We start from the raw sequence: 25,406 nt of genomic DNA, 5'->3' as shown, positions 1-25,406 counted from the left end.
CTCCACTCTGGGGAAAACCCTGACACACTGTCAATATATGGACAGTGATGTCAGGGAATTCCACAGAGTCCCGGAGCAGAGCCTATACTAGTGCTCTGCACGGGACTCCGGCTCTGGGGAAGCCCCAGACATCGTGTGTCCAAACATGGACACTGATGTCAGGGAATTCCACAGAGTCCCGGGGCAGTGCCGATATTAGCGCTCTGCCCGGGACTCCACTCTGGAGAAGACACTGACACACTGTCCATATATGGAAAGCGATGTCAGGGAATTCCACAGAATCCCGGAGCAGAGCCGATACTAGCGCTCTGCCCGGGACTCCACTCTGGGGAAGACCCTGACACACTGTCCATATATGGACAGCGTCGAAGCGATGTCAGGGAATTCCACAGAGTCCCGGAGCAGAGCCTGTACTAGCACTCTGCACGGGACTCCGGCTCTGGGGAAGCTCCAGACATCACTGTTCATATGTGGACAGCGATGTCAGGGAATTTCAGAGTCTCGGAGCAGAGCCTATACTAGCGGCTCTGTGTCCCGCGAGCCGCAGATGGCAGCCCCAGGGGCCGCATGCGGCCCGCGGGCCGCGTGCTTGAGACCCCTGGCATAAAGTATAGGAGAAGGAAGGAATTGGTGCCATATTTTTTACGTGTATTTTCTATATTTAGTGCAATATACGTGAGATAGGACATATTTTCAATGGGGAAAGGGGAATAAGCTGCTGCCAGACTCCTCTGGCAATGGCATATATATCGCAGGAATAAATGATTGGGCATATTGAAATCCTTCTTTCCCCTTTCTGCCATCAGGGGAAAGTCAGGAGTAGGGTTGCACGATGCATCGAAATTTCTATGCTGTTTCGATGCCGTGCACCCTTAAACGGATCAATATCGTTAATTCATGTATTTCGATACTAAGTAACTATAGTAACACATGAATGTTGTTAGAGTGGGGTTGCGGCTGTGTAATACAGGCATTGCCCCGCTCCTGAATCCTGACAAGTGCGCGCGCGCAGTCAACATGATGTGATGCGGCCGGTGTTGCACTAATGATTGCCGGCACTGAACACAGAACATGGCAGGCTCACTACAAAACACCCCCATGTTCTCTGTCTTCAGGGCTGGCGCCACCAATCATTAGTTCAACGCCGGCTGCATCACCTCATACTGACCGCGCGCGCACTTATTGTCAGGAGCGAGGCAATAGCTGTATTACGCAGCCCCGCTCTCACGGCGGAGATCAGAGAAACCTCTCATCTCTGCCACTATTCCCCTGAATGCTGCGATCAAAGCTGATTGCAGCATTCAAGGGGAAAATGAGAGGACCCCAGGGCTGTCTGACCATTTTTCCTGTTCTTAGGGCATTCTTAGGTATGTCCTAACAACTGCCTGTGTGCTAACAGTACACAGACTAATGTACTGGCATATAGATATATGCCAGTACATAAACGTTTAAAAACAAAAAATAAAGTAATGTTAAATAAAAGAAAATACACACATTTTTTACAATAAACATTAAAATAAGTCTCAGTACATAAAATATACACATATTTGGTATCATCGCGTCCGTAATAACAAATTTGCAGAGTCATTTATGATGTTTATGCTAAAAGAAAAAAAAGAAGCCGTTGATCCAGCGCTAAGATAGCTTAAAAGGAACAATATTCCAAATTTATTCTAAACAAGATTAAAATTCCAATATGCTTAGGGGTGGTTGCAGTGTGAATTGGCCAATTGACACTGCAAGCTATCTATGCGCTGGATCAAAGGCTTCCTCTTTTTCTTCTACTATTTTGCTGTGTGCCGTCACGAAGGATCCGAGTGCAGTCTGGACTGAGACAGTCTGTTGGTGAGCTGGAGGATTCCTCCTGTTTTTTCATGATGTTTATGCGGTTTTAAAATAAAAACTGCTTTCTTTCACTTATTAAGGTGAAGCACGAGGTATTGTGAATTTTGAACCTCCATGTGCCTCACATTAATAGTAATTTACCCCATCATGTACCTCACACATTAACCCAATGTTGTCCATTATGACTGTGAGGAACATGATGGGGTTAATTACTATTTGAGGCACATGGAGGTCCAAAACTCGTCAAACCACGTGCCTCACCACAGAAAATGAAAGAACTTTTTTTTAATTATTGTTGGCAAAGTATCGTTTTGGTATCGAGTACCTTAATACTACACGAAGTATCGGTATCGAAGTCCAAATTCTGGTATCGTGACAACCCCAGTCAGGAGACGCCATACACATTAGATAGTCGGCTTAACCTGCTGAAACTGGTGACTTTGGCTGACACTTATCTAATGTATGGCCAGCTTTAGTATTTACTTGGCTTTCAAAAAAAGGTGTAACTAGCTGATAGGGAGATGTTAGAATCAATGCTAAGTATGATTTTACATTTGTTGTCTCAGGATCCACTGAACAAGAAGGATACCGGATATAGTTTACACCAACATCAAGGAGATAAGCAGCATGGAACAGAGAAATCTGGATTTCTGTATAAAAAGAGTGAAGGGTGTGAATCATTTTTTATAATTCTTTAGCTATATAAACTCTTTATGCTTCTGTCACTAACTGCTGCTCTATCATTGAGCTTTTTATGGTTAATTTATTCTAGCTTAAGATTGTGTTCACACACTGCAGTTTTGGCATAAACTGAACAAAGACTGTGCTGTGTAAACATAGTATATTTCTATCCTATGTCTACAAAGAACTCTCATGTATTTCCATGTTTCCTGTTAATACAGTAATACAGTGTCGTTTGAAAATTTCTACAGCCTTCAGCCAGGGATAGTACAAGCTTTAGGCATACACGTAAGGCTGGGTTCACACACACTATTTACGGATGTAATTCGGGCGTTTTAGCCCCAAAATACGTCCGAAAATGCGGCTCAAAAGCGTCGGCAAACATCTGCCCATTCATTTGAATGGGTCTTACGATGTTCTGTTCCGACGGTCATTTTTTTTTACGCCCCACTGTCAAAAGGCGGGGCGTAAAAAAGACGCCCGCGTCAAAGAAGTGCCTGTCACTTCTTCAGACGTAAATGGAGCCGTTTTCCATTGACTCCATGGAAAAACAGCTCCATTTACGTCCGTAATGGACGCAGCGAAAAGCGCCTCAACATGCCATTACGGCTGAAATTACGGAGCTGTTTTCTCCTGAAAACAGCCCCGTAATTTCAGCCGTAACGGACGCTGCCGTGTGAACATACCCTAACTCTCATTTGCAGAGCCATATTTGTAGCTTGTGTTCTCTATATGTAATTTTTTTATAAAGTAAAAAAGTCAAACCTTTTCAATGAGTGTATTCCTGTCCCTTGTTCTGGCTGTAGGTGTCAGCCAATGTGCCCCTTTAGGCCCTGTTCACAGAGAGTTTTTTTACGTGAAAACCGTGTCAGAAAACGCGCCCAAAAAACGGCCGAAAATGCCTCCCAATGATTTCAATGGGAGGTGGACGCGTTTTTTTTACCACGAGCGGCATTGATTGACATCAATGGGAGGCAGAGAAAGCGTATTTCGCGGCGATTTTGCCCAAGGCACTCAATGGGTGCAAGTGAAAAACGCCGCGGCAAACGGTGTGCAGGCAGATGAAAATCTGCCTCAAAATTCTAAACTGAATTTTGAGGCAGAATTTTCTGCCTGCAAAAAACTCTGTGTGAAGTCAGCCTTAGGGCTTATTCAGACGAACGTATAATACGTCCGTGCTAAGCGCGTGATTTTCACGCGCATCGCACGGACCTATGTTAGTCAATGGGGCCGTTCAGACTGTCAGTGAGTTTCACGCAGCGTGTGTCCGCTGCGTAAAACTCACGACATGTCGTATATTTGCCCGTTTTTCGTGCATCACGCACCCATTGAAGTAAATGGGTGCGTGAAAACCGCGCACGGCACACGGACGCACTTCCGTGTGCCGTGCGTGATGCGCGCTACAGTAGTCAAAACTATGAATGAAAACAGAAAAGCACCACGTGCTTCTGTTTACAGAGTGTCATAATGATGGCGGCTGCGCGAAAATCACGCAGCCACGCATCATACGCTGCTGCCACACGGAGCTTTTGTGGACCTTTTGTGGACCTTTTGTGCTCGTGTGAATCCGGCCTAAGGTGTTAGGCTGGGTTCACTTGACCTATTTTCAGGCGTAAACGAGGCGTATTATGCCTCGATTTACGCCTGAAAATACGGCTACAATACGTCGGCAAACATCTGCCCATTCATTTGAATGGGTTTGCCGACGTACTGTGCCGACGACCTGTAATTTACGCGTCGTCGTTTGACAGCTGGACACTTCTTTGGACGTAATTTGAGCCGTTTTTCATTGAATTCAATGAAGAACAGCTCAAAATTACGGCCGTCAATGACGCCTCGCAAAATGCGAGTAGGAGCAATTACATCTGAAATGACGGAGCTGTTTTCTCCTGAAAACAGCTCCGTAAAGTCAGACGTAATGGAACGATATGGTGTGCGCATACCCTTAGACAGAAAACCCAATTTAGGTGTCAGTTGCAGTTAAAGAGGCTCTGTCACCAGATTTTGCAACCCCTATCTCCTATTGCAGCAGAGCGGCGCTGCAATGTAGATAACAGTAACGTTTTTATTTAAAAAAAACGAGCATTTTTGGCCAAGTTATGACCATTTTTGTATTTATGCAAATGAGGCTTGCAAAAGTACAACTGGGCGTGTTTACAGTAAAAGTACTGGGCGTGTATTATGTGCGTACATCGGGGCGTGTTTACTACTTTTACTAGCTGGGCGTTAGGAATGGGAGTGTATGATGCTGACGAATCAGCATCATCCACTTCTGTTCGTTAACACCCAGCTTCTGGCAGTGCAGACACACAGCGTGTTCTCAAGAGATCACGCTGTGACGTCAATCACTTCCTGCCCCAGGTCCTGCATCGTGTCGGACGAGCGAGGACACATCGGCACCAGAGGCTACAGATGATTCTGCAGCAGCATCAGCGTTTGCAGGTAAGTAGCTACATCGACTTACCTGCAAACGCCGATGCTGCTGCAGAATCAACTGTGTCCTCGCTCGTCCGACACGATGCAGGACCTGGGGCAGGAAGTGAGTGACGACACAGCGTGATCTCTCGAGAACACGCTGTGTCTGCACTGCCAGAAGCTGGGCGTTGTGAAGAGAAGTGGATGATACTTCTATACACAACGCCCAGCTAGTAAAAGAAGTAAAAACGCCCAGATGTAACACACATAATACACGCCCAGTTGGACTTTTACTTTAAACACGCCCAGTTGGACTTTAGCAAGCCTCATTTGCATAAATAAAAAAATGGTCATAACTTGGCCAAAAATGCTCGTTTTTTAAAAATAAAAACGTTACTCTTATCTACATTGCAGCGCCGATCTGCTGCAATAGGAGATAGGGGTTGCAAAATCTGGTGACAGAGCCTCTTTAACCATTTAGGCCTCCTTCACACACAGAATTTTTTGGGCAATATAAGCTGCATCAAAAAACGCTTCTAAAACGCTAGCAAATTTAAAATATAACGTGTTTTTTATGGTATTTTTGGTGGAATTTTTCATCAAGGCTGGATTCACACATCGCATATTTGTTGCAGATTTTGTTGCAGATTTTCGAGCCAAAGCCGGAAGTCATTACAAAAGGAATAGGAAATTTAAAAGAAAAACTTCTAACTTCTCCTTCCTCCTAGATTCACTTCTGGCTTTGCCTCAAAAAATTTGTTCCAAAATCTGGAACAAACACGCGATGTGCGTGCTCATTGCCTAGTATAAATTTTATCGTTTAATATCGAATTTATTTATGCAACATTGCTTTTATTTAGTATCCGAAAAGTGTGGCAGAAAAGAAAATGTGGAGTGAAATATGGATATCTGACAATCTCTCACAGTACGGTGAGTTAAAGATGTGTGAGCATTGACAGCTCTAAATAACTATGATGCTGCTGCTGCATAAGTAATAGCATTGTTGTATGCCACATATATGTACAATAGATATAAATATATTACATCTAACATTAAAACTAAAACACGAATGAGAAAAAAATTACTACTCGCCAGCAAGCACCTGAAACAAACATGTCTGGAGGGTGGGTCTTGACTGAGGTGGTGTAAATTTGACAACTGCTAGTGCCTTTCCTACTCAAATTTTATACCCCATGGTACACCACTGAGGCCAGTCATTGGCTGCATTGGTCACGTGAGGTATGCGGCCACATCATCGATGCAGTTAGCTAAACATACGTACGGTACGTTAAATTTAGTGACTGCAGGAAAGTAATTTCCTGCAGTCACTGAATTTTATTGCGATCTCGGAAAACCCCTTAATGACCGGGCCTGAAAAGGCCTTAATGACCAGCTAAGTTTTTATGTTTTTACCTCTCTGCTTTTCAGCAGCCATAACTTTTTTCTTTTTTTCATGGACGTGGCAGTATGAGGCCTTGTTTTATGCAGGAGAAATAGTATTTATTTTTTTGCAGTTTGGGGGTAGAAAAAAATGTATTTTTGCGGCGGCCATGGACGTCCTGATGCTGTGCTGCGTCGTCCCCCTGTGAGGCGCCGACACTCACTTCCGGGTATCGAGCCTGTCTCCCGGAGTGTGCACGCTCTTGCCTGCCCTTAAAGGGCCAGCGCGTGCACCTGAAAATCATCATCATCAACTCATGAACCCCTGGACTATAAGAGGGTCACCGCCCTTCTTATCCTCGCCTGAGCGTTGTTTTTGTTTCCCTTAGGGCTTATTCAGACAAACGTGTAATACGTCCTTGCAACGCGCGTGATTTTCACGCGCTTCGCACGGACCTATGTTAGCCTATGGGGCCGTTCAGACTTTCAGTGATTTTCACGCATCGTATGACCGCTGCGTAAAACTCACGACATATCCTATCTTTGGCTGTTTTTCGCGCATCACGCACCCATTGAAGTCAATGGGTGCGTGAAAATCACACGCAGCACACGGAAGCACTTCCGTGTGACGCGTGTGATTCGCGCAACAGCAGTAAGAACTATGAATGAAAACAGAAAAGCACCATGTGCTTTTCTGTTTACAAACAGAAAAACAGAGTGTCATAATGATGGCGGCTGCGCGAAAATCACGCAGCCACGCATCATATGCTGATGACACACGGAGCCTTTATGGTGCTTTTGCGTGCGCAAAACGCCACGTTGTTTTGCGCAAGCAAAACGCACACGTTCGTGTGAATCCGGCCTTAGTCTGTCTTGCAAATGGTCTCGCTAAGTGTCTTCCAGCTTCCCAGTGTTTCCCGTTCCTGTATCCTGTTTCCCGTGCTATCTGTACCATCCTGGTCTACTGCCGTGCTGAGCTGTTGTCGTGTTGTGCTGCATCTCCACGCCTGTTCTACTACTCCACGCCTGACATCTACCTGCTGCCTGGTCCCAGCCGTGCCTGCCTTGCTACTGTCTACACTGCCTCAGGTACCCTTTTCTGAACTATAGACTCTGTACCATACCTGTTTGGCCAGCTGCCATCCCGCTCCGCGGTACGGCCCAGTGGCTCCACACCCCGCCTCGTGACAGTACGCTCAGGCCATGGACCCCGCTAGTCAATTTAAGGGCATGTCGCCCTCCCAAGCCATGCAGGCGGACCCGCAGGATCTCCGAACAAGACAGGATCAACTTCTTCTAGCAGTGGACTCCATGGCGCAGCAGCTAGGGGCGCTAACTGCTTCCATTTCCTCCGTCCAATTCTCCTGGCGGTTCCGGTTCGGATCCCCGATTCTTGCTGCCATTACCTTCTCGGTTCCATGGAGACACAAGTACGAGCAGGGGATTTCTGAACCAATGCTATAACCATTTTTCCATGCACGCCCGAGCAATTCCGTCGGACGGAACCAAGATCGCCTTCATCGTGTCCCTACTTGCTGGCAAGGCCCTGGCATGGGTGAACCCAATCTGGGAACGACAGGGAGTCGAGACTTCCAAGGGTTTAGTTCATGCGGTTGTTCCGTACTGTTTTTGAGGAGCCAGGACGTGTTTCGTCGGCAGCCACGGCTATCTTCAACCTTTGCTGGGGTCACAGCTCCAAGCTGGCAGGTCACGCGGGGACTCGTAAGACCCAAGACCTAATCGCCCGTCAGTTCTGGTGGCCCACGCTGCCCAAAGACATCAGGGACTTCGTCTCCTCATGCATGGTATGCGCAGCTAATAAAGTTGCCCAGTCCAGACCAGCTGGTCTTCTCCAACCACTGCCTGTGCCTGATGCCCCCTGGCAGCATGTTGCAATGGACTTTGTCACGGATCTCCCTCTCTCTGCGGGTTGCAGTGTGATCTGGGTGGTGGTGGATCGATTCTCTAAAATGGCTCATTTTGTTCCCCTGACTGGCCTGCCTTCTGCTGCTCGACTGGCTGACCTCTTCATACAACACATCTTCCGTCTGCACGGCTTGCCCCTGCATATTGTTTCGGATCGAGGGGTCCAGTTCACTTCGATGTTTTGGAGAGCACTCTGCGGTCTCCTTGGTGTAAAGTTGGACTTCTCTTTGGTCTATCATCCCCAGTCCAATGGGCAAGTCGAGAGGATTAACCAAATTATGGAGAACTATCTGCGGCACTTTGTTTCCAGACGACATGATGACTGGGTGCAGCTGCTCCCGTGGGCAGAATTCTCCTATAATAACCATACTAGTGAGTGCACCACCTCCAGCCCTTTCTTCATAGTCTATGGCCAACATCCTCGAATACCTCTTTCTGCCTCTACTATGTCCCAGGTGACTGCAGCTGACTCGACCTTCAGGGACTTTCTGCAAATATGGCAACAGTCCCGATCTTCTATTCTGCTGGCGGTGGATCGCATGAAGAGAAAAGCAGATACTAGAACACGGGATCCTCCTCAGTTTCTTCCAGGTACGAGAGTCTGGTTGTCCTCAAAGAATATCCGGCTGAGGGTGCCGTCCTGCAAATTTGCTCCCAGGTTCCTCGAACCCTTTGAGATCCTGCTACAAATTAACTCGGTGTCGTACAAGCTGCGGCTGCCTCCTACACTCAAGATCCCTAACTCCATGTCTCCTTGCTGAAGCCCGTGGTCCTGAACCGCTACTCTAGGACTCCTAGTTCCACAGTGGCTCCTGGCGGTTCGTCAGGGACTTTCGAGGTAAGGGAGATTCTAGCCACCAAGAAGGTGGCAGGAAGGACGTTTTAGTCGGTGGATTGGGGATTTGGCCCAGAAGATAGGTCTTGGGAGCCAGAAGAGAACATTGATGCCCCTGTCCTCATAAGGACGTTTCTCTCCCGTTCTGGTCTCAAGAAGAAGGGGCGTAAGAGGGGGGATACTGTAACGTCTATGGCCGCGGTCTGTCGTTCTAACTTACCCCTTGATGACCGCGGCCATGGGCGTCCTGCTGCTCTGCTGCGTCGTCCCCCTGTGAGGCGCCGGCACTCACTTCCGGGTATCGAGCCCGTTTCCCGGAGGGTGCGCACGCGCTCGTGCCCGCGCGCTCGTGCCCGTTTGCTCGTGCCCGCTCTTAAAGGGCCAGTGCGCGCACTTGAAAATCATCATCATCAACTCATGAACTCCTGGACTATAAGAGGGTCACTGCCCTTCTTATCCTGGCTTGAGTGTTGTTGTTGTTTCCCTTAGGGCTTATTCAGACGAACGTATAATACGTCCGTGCTACGCTCGTGATTTTCACGCGCGTCGCACGGACCTATGTTAGTCAATGGGTCCGTTCAGACTGTCAGTGATTGAAGTCAATGTCAGGGTGACAGCGATGTCAGGGAATTCCAGAGTCTCGGAGCAGAGCCGATACTAGCGGCTCTGTGTCCCGCGGGCCGCAGATGACAGCCCCAGGGGTCGCATGCGGCCCGCGGGCCGCGTGCTTGAGACCCCTGGTCTAATGTGTATGGGGGCCTTCCGACTCTCCCCTGATAGCAAATGTCGGGGGAGAGACTGATCAGACAGTTGGATTTCAACATTCCTGATCCTTTTGTTCTCAGTGGAAATAACAGATACCAGAGGTGTCTGTCAGATGCTTACTACCCGCTACCCAATAAGAATACATGCATACTCGGCCTAATGTTTGTATGGGGGGGGATCGGGTGGTAATGTTTATGGGGGTTCCAGGAGGAATAGCTGTCAAGAGAACGAGTGTTCGGCCGACAGCTATCTAATACGTATGCCCAGCCTAAGGTATCTAGCTGCTGCAAGAACCCTCCCCTACTGCTTTGTTCGCTATAGGAGACCAAACATGTCACATTTTTTTGCAGCAATTTTTGTGATTTAGTCCAAACTGAAGTTCGTTTTAATAAATGTGCAGCTGTTTCAAAATTTTTAAAATGTTTGAAAAAACAAACAAACGCTAAATAACTGTACTGTTACTTGAATACTCTTGCTATTATCACTCTCCTGTTTGATGGACTCCAATTCTGCTACAGACCATGACATGGCCTATACGTTAGTATGAAGTTGAATTGTGTAAAGAAAAGAGAGGGTTTAGGCAGCTTAACAGTATTTCAGGTTTGTACGATCCGTATAGATGATGACATGATTTTTAGCTCATTCCAGCAGATGCCACCATTCCTCTAAAGCAGACTTCACAGCGAGGAGTTCCCGATCTCCAATTAAATAATTCTGTTCTGCTGGAGAGAATTTGTTGGAGAAGCTTCATTGTTTCAGGATAAGTCCGAAGCTAGGGTATGGAATTTGCTATCATATTTCTTTACGGCGGAAGATCCTTACAGCTGTCGTTGTGTGCCCCAGTTCCTCAAACATCCTACAGAAGGTCGTCAAGAAAAGTTGTAGCGAGGAGGTGTTTTGAGTCATTACATTCACTTAGAAGTTTTGTCCAGGCCAGTGCTTCTTTGGAGAGCAAATAAATAATATAGGTAATCTTAGCCTAGTCGGAGGGAAATTCTGTGGCACAGAGTTCAAAATGGATGGGCCACTGGTTTAAAAAGGTCTGACAAGTTTTGGGATACCCATCATATCGCTGCAGAGCTGGAAGTTGTGGATTGGGTCCCATGGAAGGACCTGAAGAAACGGAGGGAGCAGGTGCGAGTAGAGCTGGAGGAGCAGGTGTAATCTGGAGAGAATAATCCCTTTTTGGCACTTACATTGTTGTGCGACTTGATCTGCTAGGTCATAGTTGTAGTGCTGGCAGAGCAGTCGCTTGAGCAACGACGATTGGTTCCATGGCCCCAATTAACTGCTGGGTAGGTGTCCCTTGAAAAGTGAAACCTGGGCACTGAAATCGGTCTGGCGCTGACTAAAGTGTGGTGCTAATAGATTCTTGTATGGCGCTGGGAAGGAAGCAGCAAATAAATTTATTTCCACATAGCTACCCTACTGTATTATGCAAATTGCTCCCACCTGTTACAAAAGCAATGTTATGGAATTGCTATGCAAGCGATTTCCCAAAGGCTGCAGGAGACTGCCGGGAGTGAGCGTGCAAATCAATCCGCAACCTCAAATCCGTCACAACTCTGATCAACGGAGTCTAAGGCTACTCTATGCTTTTCGCCAGAGCCAACTGCAAGGCAGGATGGTTTTTGCTGCATAGAACTCAGGTTGTTTTAGCAGAGTTCAGTGTTGGATAAGAGGTGCAATTCAGGCAAACCTAAACAGGATGACCAGACAGCCAGAGGGTAAACAGAAAATCCAAATCAGAAAGCAAGTGGATATCAGGTATAGCAGAGGTCAAAACCAGCCGGGAGCAGATATTCCAAATCAGTAAACAAGGGGTTATCCATGGACAAGCCAAGGTCAGTCACCCAGAAGTCAGAGGTACAGGATATCGTCAGAAGCTTGATCAAAACATCTGAAAACAAGAGAATCACAAGCAAAGAACAAGTGGAGGAAGCCAGCTATAAATACTCCACCCTTACATCTAATAGGGAGAAAGACAGAGAAGAGAGATAGTCTCAAAGTAAAACCAGAACCGCCCAGAAGCTAGACCAGTAGTCAAGGCGATCTTAAAGGGACAAATGTTTCCTAACAAGCAATTCCAGAATAGATCTTAATATATTGAAGATGCTAGAGAAGAATCTTTTTTTATTATTCTTTTTTTAAATTAATGCACCTAAATGATAGTTACATTTTTTTCAGTTTGTACAAGTAGAGTGACATTATAATTTAAAGCAATTGAATCATAATGTTATTTTAGCTATAACAATAAATATTCATAAATATCTAGAAATGAAAGGGGTTTTCCGGGACAACACATTGATGGCCTACCCTTCTCAATTGTGCTAAGATGCAGTATCAGGCACAAAATGTGTTTAACAATGTGGTTTTCTGGAAAACTTCTTTGATCTTTATCTTTTTTTACATAAACTTAACTGACTTAGAGTCTGTTGTATTTGTGTTTTGTCTTCAGTGAACATTTCTGCTTTTTATTTGCAGATCAATCGACCTCCAGCTAAAATTAAATTGCTGACATGTCAGGTGCGGCCACATATTGAAGACAAAAGAAGCTTTTACTTAATCACACGTGAGTTATGGAACTCAGATCATTCCTACTAACATGTATGGACATGTGCATGACGGTGTGCACTTAAAGGTGAAGCTAGCAGGAAAAGAGAACATATTTTATCTCCATTACAGTGATGTAAGCTCAAGGAAAAGAAGGTGTAATTATGTTGTTTACAACACAACACAACACTAACTATGAAACCTCAGGAAAAAACTGTGATTGTGTTCCCATCTCTGTTGCGTTTTGGTTTTCTTGTACCACTCCTTTAACAATACAAAAAAGTATGATCTTTTCTGCAAGCATGTGCTCTATAACTTAATCAAGAAGCAAGGAAGCATGTGAATGTGTAAGAGCTCCATATTTTTTGTAGCATAAAACCCTCTTGACTATAGGAAGTTTAGACTACAGAAAATAAGAAAAAAATATTTCATACAGCTTCCCTGGTGTTCTAATGGTGGGTTAAATTTCACTAGCTCTGGTGGTTAGTTTAATCCCTTATGGTCTAGGGTAGAAGCAGAGTTTATTTTTTTTTGTCCTCGTGGTCTCGGGGAATACCTGGTGGTCTGGTCGTTTACTCACCTCCCCAGTCTCCAGCTATGTGTCCTGTGGTGTCTTATCAGAGCAGGGCAGGAAGGGAAGCTGAATGTGATGTGCACATAGCGTACTACTTACCCTTCCTGCCCTGATCATATTGCACAGTGCCGAGTAGGGGCAGAGAGGACTGTGCGACTATGAACATCTGTACAGTTCTCTCTATGATCTGGCTTTATGAGCACTCTGTGCTGTAATTAAGGGAGCGGTCAGTGGGGTCTGGTGCTGCAGTTCCACCATGCCTGCGGACTATGAAATGCACATACTTTTTATCAAGATTGTTTTTTTGCCAAAAAGTACATCTTACATCTCAAAAATACAGTATACAATGGCAGTCCCCTTATTGCAGACATGCACAATCACACACACATTTTGTATGTTTACAGCTTCCCCTGAACCTAAAGCGCTATTAGTTGTTTTAAAAATAATTCCAGTATAAATAACATTTTCTGCTGCTTGATAGTCTTGAAATTTTGCTAATCCAACATGCAACAAAAATAGTCCTGTGCCACAATTTATTGGATAGTCTGACTTTTGACTTCCGAAGGGACTCCAAATGACGCATCAACGACTGGTTCTTAGCATCAGTATATGTTTTCCGGCACTTGACGTGGTAATATCAGTCATGGAACTTGTGTCTTGGCAAATCAGCACAAAGGACTCTTTTCAGAGTTGTTGGGAGAGCTGAGGGATGCTGTGGGTAGTGAGTAAACCTATATGTCCAATGGTTTAGAATATCCAATAATCAGCTACTCATTGTTGTATGTCGGATTGTATTGTATTACTATTTATATATTTCAAAAAAAAATCTGGATTAATAAAACATAAATTAGATGTGAAACAAGGAATAATTATCTTATTACTGGGGAAACAAGTGAAAAGTAAATGTACGTGAACACACAATAGTTTCAAAAGAAGAAATGTTTACAATAAGTGGTTTCAGCACATCGTGTACGTATCCAATTAGATAGGAATTGTATTTTTGTAAGCCTGTGGCAGGGAAAGCACTGGAGGGGGTTATTTCTCCCCTGGCTTGTTAAAATCGGTGAGATGAGGAATCAATGAAAGTTGGGTTTCTTTTCAAAACTTAGTTAAAGCGTAGGTGTCATGAATTTTTTTTTTTTTTATCATATTGCTTTTAGTATGATAAAAAAATAAAAGTTCGTGTATTTTACTTTTTACTTTTTTTTTATTTTTACTTCTCTATGGGGGCTGCCATTTTTTTTTCATCTCTGTATGTGTCGATTAACGACACATACAGAGATGGAATACAGCACATACATCCCCATAGAGAATGGGAACGGGAGCCGTTTCGTTTCATTCACTGCAGCGTACGCCATCTGTATGGGAACGGCGCATGCGCCGCTCCCACACAGACCAAAACGAAGCTCGTTAGCAGAACAAAATCCGGCGCCATTTTTATGTGGACCGGAAGCTGCTGCCGGACAGTCAGATGACGACTTCTGGCTTCCGGCCATATGTTCAAGGAATAAGAGCGGAGTCGGAGTCGGCAGCGGCGGCAGGAGCAGGTAAGTTATGTTTGTGTATGTGATGTGTGTATTATGTTCGTGTATGTTAGTGTTATACTGTCTAATCTAATCCTCCTACACTGTCCATTCGCTCAGAAAATGGCTGCACACAGTGTAGGAGGTTTGAAGATTCAACCCCCTCCTTCTCCTGGCACTAGCCAGAATAAGGGATGGGGGGGATTGTGTGAGGACACTAGAGCGAGTGTGTCTACCCAAAATTTTCAGCATAAAGCAATGAGGTTGCTTTACCACATTGACCATGCTGCAATTTCGGGAACTGCTCCCTCTAGTGACCAGCACATGGAAATGTTATAAATTAGAATCTAATTTATAATATTTTCTGACTTGTAAAAAAATTAAAACAATGTGTAATCACTCAAATACTAATTGTTTAACTAAAAAAAAAATTGTAAAAAAATTCTAGCGACACATTCCCTTTAAGTCTGTTTTCTGGGCCTTGATTTCTATGGAATGGCAGGGAGGATTAGTAGAGGGACATGACATACCCTCCCCGCTCCAGTACAGAATTTCCCCTTCTCAAAATCAGTACAGTTGTGCTTAGTGGGCTATTTAGTGCTGCAGTATAGTGTCAATAGTGTGGAAATACACACAAGAATAGTGTGGAAAGTCTGATCCAAGGAACATGGTTTACTTAGTTCAGGTAACCTGCTGTTTAGTTAGTCCCCGGACGGGCAAACTGTTTGTTTTCTTAGTATGCTGCAAGTCTTGTATTCTGGATAAGCACTTGTTTGTTTTTGGACTGCAGTAAAGCCAAGCGTGGACTTTAAACTTTAAACAATTAAATATTACATTTCTCTATTAGATCATAAAAAACATAATAATTTCTCAATTGGAATCATTGAAAAAACTTATCCTATGTCTAGGTATTGGTATTACATACTTGTTATGACCCTTCCTGGTGATTTTTTGATTCCGTCTCAGAATATCCACCTAATATCAATGTATGGTACTATTATATTCAGGGGCACAGTGTATGGTACTATTATATGGGGCACTGTGTAGCACTATTCTATTCAGGCAGAATAGTGTATTATGCTATTATATTCAGGGGCATAGAGTGTGGCACCATCAGTATTTTATCTTCATTTATAGGTGTGGAAATGTTGGAAAAGTGAGCTTCCGAAGACATCTGAGCGACAAACTGCAGAAATGGGTCGTGGCCGGGAGAAGTCACCATAGAGGTCTGGAACGGATGAAGAACAAAAGAGAAAAAACTACTCCAATCTGAGAAGACGTCACCTGTGAGTCACAAAATGTAAATGTTTACTCTCCCTGTGACTAATCAGTACTGTACTCACTGTATGATCTGCAGCGAGATGATAGGTGTATCGTTCTTTTTTGTGAAAGAGAAACTCCCAGCATATTATTATTATTGTTCATGCTATACTGGGAGCTGTAGTTTTATACCTTACAAACTTATATGGCAGGGGATAAACTGAATTTGCAAATGATCTCTGTACTGAGCTGTATTTGTGCTCGTGCTGTATATATGTTCTGAGCTTTGTTCTGGTGCTGTATATATGTACTGAGCTTGGTTCTGGAGTTGTATACATCATAACAACCAAGCTCAATACATATATACAGCACCAAAGAGAAGCTAAGTACATATATACAACATCAGAACCAAGCTCAGCCTATAAATACAGCACCAGAACAAATCTCAAAACATATATACATGTACTGAGCTTGGTTCTGGAGTTGTATATATGTACTGAGCTTCTCCTTGGTGCTGTATATATGTATTGAGCTTGGTTCTGCAGTTGTATATTTGTACTGAGCATTGTTCTGGTGCTGTATATTTGTACTGATTTGTTCTGGAACTGAATTTATATACTGAGCTTGGTTATGTTGCTGTATTTATGTACTGAGCTTGGTTCTGGTGCTGTATTTATGTAGATCGCTTGGTTGTTATGATGTATATATGAACTGAGCTTGGTTCTGGTGCTGTATTTATGTAGATCGCTTGGTTGTTATGATGTATATATGAACTGAGCTTGGTTCTGGTGTTGTATTTATGTGTTGAGTTTGGTTCTGGTGCTGTGTATTTATGTACTGAGCTTGGTTGTTATGATGTATATATGTACTGCACTTCGTTCTGGTGTTGTATATTTGTGTTGAGCTCTGTTATGGCGTTGTATATATGTACTGAGCTTGATTCTGGTGCAGTATTTATGTACTGAGCTTGGTTTGGTGTTGTATTTATGTATTTAGTTTGTTACTGGTGCTGTATTTATGTTCTGAGCTTTGTTCTGGTGCTGTTTTTATGTACTGAGTTTGGTCCTGGTGTTCTATTTATGTACCTAGCTTGGTTCTAGTGCTGTATGTTCTGAGCTTTGTTCTGGTGCTGCATTTACGTACAGAGCTTGGTTCTCGTGCTGTATTTATGTACAAAGTATGGTTCTGGTGTGATCGCCTCCATGCTACGCTGCCTTGATGCAGTAATTCATGCAAAAGGAGCCCCGACCAAGTATTGAGTGCATATACTGTACATACTTTTCAGTAGGCCAACATTTCGGTATTAAAAATAATTTTTTAAATTGGGTTTATTTAATATTCTAATTTTCTGAGAGACTAAATTTGGGGTTTTCATTAACTGTTAGCCATAATCATCAACATTAAAAGAAAAAAATACTGGAAATAGATCACTCTTTTTGTGTAATGAATCTATATAATATATGAGTTTCACTTTTTGAATTGAATTACTGAAATAAATTAACTTTTTGATAATATTTTAATTCATTGAAAAGGACTAGTACTTAGCTTGGTTCTGGTGCTGTATTTATGTATTTGTGTTTTTGGAATATTGTAATTGTTTTATTTGATTATTAGAATAATTTTCCATGGCGCAATACACCACAAAACACCGCGACCCTCCCGCCCCTTGCATGTCTTTCACCGCAAAACAGGGAACATGTTGTTAAAAATTGGAATCCCACCCCTGCTGCAGAGAACAGGGGAGAGGCATACAGAGCCTTATCTGAGTGTATAGTGTTAACGTGGTTTTACACGGACAGATATCGCCCATGTTTAACCACCTTTTATCGAGCGCCGATCAACAACACAGCTTGTTGGTCGGCGCGCGTTTGCTCTATTCACAAGGAGCAACGATCGTTCATCCTCATGCATTTGCATTTGTATCATGTTGGCAGCACATCTCAACTAGCAACCATTTTTTTTGGCCGCATAAAAGAGGCGATCAGTTGATGAATGATGAATGAGCGTTTTACGTTTAAACAGGGCAATGATCGTACGAACACTCGTTCATTGGGCCTTTACTGCCCTACCTTATCCTCCAGCAGTACAATAGAGCTGTCATTAAAGGGAACATATTAAGCTATTAGGGAATTTTTGTAAAAGTGAATATTTGGCGGAAACTTTTTGCCTTATACCCCTACTTTGAAGTTACTCACCCACAATGCAAAATCTGTTTTCTACAGTATCTTCTATAAGAAACTCTCCAACTTTTCTACTTTGCTTGTGCCTCGCTCCAACAGACACTGTCTTTGTGGTCTGTACATCATGTGCTTTAGTGGGAAATCTGGACACAATAACACATCTGTGTATCTTAAGAAAAATTTGTTCTATAATTTTGTATTTTTATGCATTATAAATGATCTAATATTATGTGTTGCTTTACATAGTTTCCATTTCTTCTCTTTCAGATAACAGAACATATCATTTTCAGGCTGAGGATGAGGCTGAAGCCTTTGTGTAAGGAATCAACGTTGATTATTTCTCTATTTTAAGGTATACTCTTTGTTAAGGTGGTTTTACACAGCCCGATACTGGCTGAATAAACGAGCGCTGAACGACGATACAGCATTTTGATCGGCGCTCGTATGCTCCATTCAAGAGGCGCAATGATCGTTAATGTATGGGGACGAAGATCATTAATACAATCCTTCGTCCCCATGCATTTGCGTCATGAAGCCAGCAGATACACTGTTTACTCAGGGAGGCTAGCGACCATTTTTTTGCCAAATAAAAGATCTGATTAGCCGATGAACGAGCGTTTGCGCATTTATGGGCTGATCGTTGCCCTGTTTACACAGGGCAATGATCGGGTACAAGCTTTTCGTATGAACTCTCGTTTGCTCAATCATTGACCTGTGTAAAAGAGCCTTTAGAGTATTAAGGCAGATGGTAGCATATGCTATCACTTTCTGATTGGTGGGGGTCCAACTGCTGGGATTTCCATTCAGAATAAAGGCCACCTCAAAGTTCTCCCCAGCATAGTAGCGCTCCCACCAACTTGCTGTGCAGGGGACAGCAGCACAGCCCTTTTCACTTGAATAGAGCTATGTTGCAGTTCCCCGCATAGCAAGTGACCAGGAGCATGGCTTTGTAGGAGAAAAGTAAAACCTCATTCCATTCGTTCTAAGGATCCTCACAATATGCCATAAAATTAGAAGTTGGTAAAACCTTTTAGGTAATCAATCAAGAGACAAACCCCTTTAATAAGAATATCTATTAGATGCTCTTTCTAACTAACATCCGCAGTAGGCCAATTTAATTAGCGCCATTTGCAAGTGAAAGTGCTCCACGTGGTCATGACTGAATCCTTTCAGCACCAAAGTTCCATGACTACAACCACATGGTGCCTTGGAAAATCAAGCCAAGATGTATCTTAATTTGCCCACTTGCATAATTTCACTTGGCGCCCCTGAACGATCACCTGCTGAAAGATGATAACCGTTCATTTAATCAAGCCACAAGGTAGAGTTGCACTTGACAAGTAATTTATGGTATTACTGAAGAGATCTTAAAGGGTTGTCTCGCTACAGATAACCCCTTTTAAATGGGAGCCGACACCCACGGCGAACAGCTTATTTTTTGGCGGGGTATGGTGTGGCCAGCCGTGTGCTTCCCTTGCAGTTGCGCTTCCCCATCTGAATCGCCATCTGTGTAATACATGGATGTTTCGAGACTGGCACATAGACGATGGTATTGAACTGATCAACAGTAATGAGACAATCCCTTTAAATACTGGCTTCGATCTGGGTGCACTGATCTTTTTGAGGCAGTGTCGTGTCCACTTATCTGTAATTTCACTATCCAATGAAGGGGATGGAGTAAAGCAAAAGGCCACTGGCTGTAGTATACGGGGGGGGGGGGCGGGGGGACATTGCAAGCAATGTATGCAGATTGTGGTGTCAAGCATACATCAACACCGATTTATATGCACCTTGTTCATTTTCCCTTTTCATGAAGATGGATATCAGTGCTTCAGAACAGTAAAGATGAGTCCTTAAATGCTGCCTTCAGTGGAGATGCCGGGTCCAATGACAACTCCAACCAACTGACAAAGCAGATCATTAATGAAGTCAGGTCCTTACCTGGAAACCAAGTGTGCTGTGACTGTGGAGCTCCTGGTAACTTGTCCCACTATCCCTCCATTCTTTTTTTACCGTCTCACCTCTTTCTGATGTTATGGTTTACATATTTTTTTCTAATGACTTCTAATGACTTTCTTCTCCTTTCACATCCACTTTTCACCTTCTCTTATTCTCTTATTCAATGTCACCCTTTTTTTACACATCCCATATTTACATCTTTTGTTATGCATCTATTTTCTTGTAGTCCATTTATTTGTGACATATATATATATATATAATACCTATGTACTTTTACAGAACCCTCCTGGGTATCCACAAACTTAGGAATTCTCATCTGCATTGAGTGTTCTGGGATTCATCGTGATTTAGGAGTGCGCTACTCTCGTGTCCAGTCTTTAACTCTTGACTTACTGAGCACTTCCGAACTCTTGGTAGGTATCACATTATATTTGAACATATCAATCTGTTCTCACATATCAAGTTGAAAATGTCATTACATACCAATATTGCCCTGTGTTTCTTTAGATTGCAGTTTCAACTGGAAATACCAAATTCAATGACATTTTTGAAGCAGTTCTTCCTACATTGGGTCCTAAACCCAAATCCAGCAGTGACATGTAAGTCCCGTTGAACATTTCTTTCACACCGGTGAGTGTTATAAAGACACACAGAATAAATAATGGGGTCCAGCTGTCAGTAAAAAGCCTACAGCAAGAACAAAGGTGCTACTGTACTTTAAGGGTATGTTCACACGTACACGTCCGTAACAGCTGAAATCACAGAGCTGTTTTCAGGAGAAAACAGCTCCGCAATTTCAAACGTAATGGCAAGTGCAGGCGCTTTTCGCTGCGTCCATTACAGACGTAATTGGAGCTGTTTTTCCATGGAGTCAAGGGAAAACGGCTCCAATTACGTCTCAAGAAGTGACAGGCACTTCTTTGACGCGGGCGTCTTTTTTAAGTGCCGTCTTTTGACAGCGGTGCGTAAAAAAAATTACCGTCGGCACAGTACATCGTAAAACCCATTCAATGACGCTTTGGAGCCGTATTTTCGGACGTAATTCAGGGCTAAAACGCCAGAATTACGTCCGTAAATAGGGCATGTGAACATACCCTAACCGGTTCCCAACCGCTGGCTGTGTATTTACGGCCAGCGGTCAGGGTCCTTAAAACCTGCGCCACATCTTCTCTGATCTCTTCTACACAGTGCTCAATGTGTGCCGTGTATATGAATAGGGGCAGCGGCAGTGCCGCTGTTTCTATAGGTCCAGGTGATCATGTGACTGGTCACGTGATTGCCGGGATGCCGTTAGTGGCAGGCTGCTGCTGGGTCCCCAAACCTTTGAGGGACAGACCATAGTAATAAAAGTAAAGTAAAGTGCAATATTTTTTTTATAATAATACACATAAAATACCCATCCCAAAAATGTTTCCCCCCCCCGCAAATCTATTTATCGTAATGCTAGCCCTGAGCCAATTACCCTAAAATAGACATGTAATATATTAAAATTTACGGTAGACCATGACGATCACAAATAAAAGGTCTATTTTAGGGTAAAGCTATGTTATTACAAGAAAAAAATAGCTAAAAAGTAAAAAAGCTTATTTTTTTACTACTATTTTCAAACTTTAAGCCTAAAAATTCTAAAATAGCAAAAAAAATGTGTATAAAAATTTATAAAAAAAGAAACCTGCATTGTCTACAGAAGAAACAACACAAAAATCACGTCGCTAGCCCAACAAATAAAAAAGATATAGCCGTTTAACTAACGAGTGCTAAAAAAGGGCTAAAAGGTGTCTGGTCCTGAACCGGTTAAAATGATGCGACTATTTATCAAATGTAAATTAACATAAATTGAGAACTGGACAAATCTTAGTAGTTTGATAAAGCAATTCCGGTCATTTGCAAGGTCATTTTGTTCCCAGAGGGAACAAATCCATAAAATCTATCTATTTGCTCATCTGTTTGTGTGACGTTGTATGACATAATGCATGGACTATAAGACATCCTTGGTGTAATTAAGGGATACACACACATTCTAGGTTGTCTATGGAAAATATTTGTTAAATATAATTGGATAAACCAATTGGATGTATGCAAGAAAGAAATAGATTGGAATTTCAGAGGATCAGAAAATTATTGTGTCTTAATAGGGCCACCAGGAAAGATTACATCACTGCAAAATATGTTGAGCACAACTTTGTGGACAGAGAAAACAACAATTCTCTGCATGAAATTAGAGAGGCTATTCAACGCCATGACCTGATCGCCCTTCTGCAGAGTATGGCGAATGGGGCAGATCTGAGTAAACCCCTTCATCCTGTGAACAATCAGGTATTTACCACACTTATAAAAAATACTATGGCCTTCTGCAAATATGTGTCTCTCGCTACTATCTTATAAATCTTTTGTCTCCCCAACCTTGAAAGGATAATGTGGAGTATCCTCTTCACTTTGCAGTCTATATGAGTGAGAGAAATTCCCTCCCAATGGTAGATTTCCTCATTCAAAATGGGTATGTAAATGTCCATAATGGGATACAGCATTGAAGTCTATGATTCCATTAATATATACATATATATATATATATATATATATATATACACACATATATATATAGATATATACATATATATATATATATATATATACACACATATATATATATATATATAGATATATATATATATATATATATATATATATATATATATATATATATACACATATATATATATACACATATTTATTGAGTTTCTCAGTTTTACTGGATGGATGATTCTGATTTCGCAGGGGAGCCCTGGATAAAGTTACAGCAGATGGACAAACAGCTCTACATTATGCAGTCAAATATAATAAACCAGATTGCATACGGCTTCTCCTGAGAGCAAAGGCATCTGTGAATACTGGTAAGCACATGTCTCTTCTCCCTCCCAATGTCCAGATACATTCTTTATACTGTCTATTGAAACTCACTTCTCACACTTTTACTGAAGATTTTTCCAGTGTAAAAAAAAATATTTTCACAAGGCATCAAATTGGAATAATCGTGTACCAAACAAAAAGCTATTTCTATATGAATCAAAGAACTGTTGGTACAGTTGGGTATGCAATATAATACCACTATAGCCTTACTTTCCAGAAACTTAGCTTGTTTTAATAATATAGCATCAGTGTAGGTCAGGATGTTAACAGAGTCATAGTATTGTTTGGTCATTTTACTGTGAACCATTTTCAATCTTTTCATGAAAAAACATGGTGCATGGAGGCATAGAGTGGTAGACAGGTAGGCAGAATTACTGTAGGGCCACAAAAAGGGAGAGTAGAGCCCTAAAAAGTGTATCTGTGCCATATTTAGGATCTATACGATATGGATCCTGAATACAGTCATGTGAACAAGGCCACAATGGGGGGGGGGGGGGGGTAAAGTTGCATCTTGTATTCTTTGTACCCTACTTTGTTACCTGGACTATGTTTCTTTCTGGACTGTAGTGTAGTTAAAAAGTTAATGGCCAGTTACTGTGACCGTATGCTGTGACTATAGACTTTCACCTGGGTGTAATGAGCAGATTAGCATTAAACCTATGTAAATAACTGTAGTCGGTATGGGTATCTGTGTATAATTTGTTGGGTGGAGGTATCTGTGTGTAATTTGTTGGGTGGATCGTGTGTTAAATCTGTAAGCAAATACACGTCTGGTTCACTGGGAATATTTTTTTATATTTGCTACACATTAGAATGACAGTGTGTATGTATACTCGGTATTGAAGCTTTGCTATGTCAAATTCATTTGCCATTTTGGTAATGTGTACTCCTGACAAATTTGTTTGCAATAGTTGCTACGGGTATAGCAGACTTTAATTTCACTAAATATTGTATATTATCGCCAGTATCTGAATTTAAAGGGGGTCTTCCTATTTTATGAATGTAAAACTTAAAGTGTAACTCTAATTATATAGAAAAACAATTATAACAATTAACAATTGCAGGAATTAGCAAAATAATAGTTTTTCTATGTAATTTTTTTAAGCACATTCTGGTTATAAATAGCAGCTTGGACCACCGTGTTCCATACTTCGGGCTGCTCATATCTCTGCAGTAGTAAACAGAGTGTCCAGATAGGTCTCTTTGGCTAGCCTCTCAATTACGGGAGCCACATTGTAGAATATAATGTGGTCCTACAGTGCTGGCTTCCGAACTGGAGACGGAAGCCTAGGAGACAAAGCTGTACACTCTGTCTCTTACTTCAGAGATATGAGCAGTCAGCAGCATGGACCACGGTCGGTCCAAGTTACATATAGAATAGTTCTATAGAGAAATGATTATTTTGTAAAATCCTGCACTATAATCAAAATAGAGGTACACTGAAATTATGGTGTAATTGTTCTGCAACTTTCTAATTTAATTTTTGTTTCACAGTTTTTAAAATTACGGCTTACTGTTAGCAAATGGTAAAGTTCTTGTTTACACCCTCACCATATTTTTTTGCTACAATGTCTCAATTAAATAGAACTGAAATAAACCATATTAAAGTGGCTGTCTCTCCCAACAAGAACCCCTGTCCATATGCCCTATTAGGGCATATGGGCTGTGTAGAGGGGGTCTCTGGCAGACTTGGTGCACTTATGCATTACATGGACAGCCATTCATTTGAATAGCGGGCATGTGCTGCATCGTAAAAATATTTAATTATTCATTTAGGAATTACAGACATTTTTGACATAGACCCTCGATTTTCACAGGCTCAAAAGTGATTGGACAATTGACTGATAAGCAGTTTTAGTTCAGGAGGCCATCATTAGAGTGAAAAAACAAAACAAAAAAAATAACATAGAACAAAGCTATCAGTGAGATACACTCTGAGGTAGGTCAGTGTATTATTGTCTGCAATCAAGAGATGCCTTCATGATTGTAAATACAGAAGTTTAACTCAAGATGCCAACCACTGGTACAGTAAAGCCGCTTTTACATGGGCCAATTATTGGGCAAAGAGCGTTCACAGAACGCTCATTCATGATAATTGCCCTATGTAAACAGGGCAACGATCAGCCGATGAACGTGCAAACGCTCGTTCATCGCCTAATTGCATTGTTTTAATTCCGAACATATCGCTGCTGGCAACACATCTCCCTGTGTAAGGGAGAAGTGCTGCCGACATGATAGAAGTTTATGGGGATGAGCGATCAGAGTAACGAGCACTCGTTCCCATACTAGCTCCTTGTGAAAGGATCAAACGAGCGATCTGTCTCGTTGATCGGCACTTGTTGTGCCGGCCAAAATGGGCCGTGTAAGGAGACCTTAACTCGCAAGAACAGAAAGGCCACATTAGACTTTGCTAGAAAACCTCTAAAAGAGCCTGCCCAGTTTTCGAACAAGATTCTTTGGACAGATGAAACCAAAATTAACTTGTACCAGAATAATGGGATAAGAACAGTATGGAGAAGGATAGGAAGGACTCATGATTCGAAGCATACTACATCATCTGTCAAACATGGTGGAAACAGTTTTATGTCATGGGCTTGTATGGC

General features: G+C 42.5%; 1 protein-coding gene across 1 annotated transcript in view; it reads left to right on the top strand.

The window, feature by feature from the left end:
- The window catches only part of LOC142743040 (arf-GAP with SH3 domain, ANK repeat and PH domain-containing protein 3-like), an 83,881-nt gene that overhangs the window by 18,489 nt on the left and 39,986 nt on the right, over positions 1–25,406 (top strand). Inside the window, exons 10-19 of the mRNA XM_075853406.1 lie at positions 2,412–2,515; positions 5,802–5,871; positions 12,332–12,419; positions 18,205–18,253; positions 19,754–19,914; positions 20,176–20,309; positions 20,404–20,495; positions 22,032–22,212; positions 22,308–22,393; positions 22,672–22,787. Coding sequence (XP_075709521.1) covers positions 2,412–2,515; positions 5,802–5,871; positions 12,332–12,419; positions 18,205–18,253; positions 19,754–19,914; positions 20,176–20,309; positions 20,404–20,495; positions 22,032–22,212; positions 22,308–22,393; positions 22,672–22,787 — 1,081 coding nt within the window. The remainder of the gene's footprint in view (positions 1–2,411; positions 2,516–5,801; positions 5,872–12,331; positions 12,420–18,204; positions 18,254–19,753; positions 19,915–20,175; positions 20,310–20,403; positions 20,496–22,031; positions 22,213–22,307; positions 22,394–22,671; positions 22,788–25,406) is intronic.

The sequence above is a fragment of the Rhinoderma darwinii genome, chromosome 2 (assembly GCF_050947455.1).
Source record: "Rhinoderma darwinii isolate aRhiDar2 chromosome 2, aRhiDar2.hap1, whole genome shotgun sequence".
Classification (NCBI taxonomy): Eukaryota; Metazoa; Chordata; class Amphibia; order Anura; family Rhinodermatidae; genus Rhinoderma; species Rhinoderma darwinii.
The sequence above is the reverse complement of the archived record's forward strand: the minus strand, read 5'-3'. Positions and strand labels throughout refer to the sequence as shown.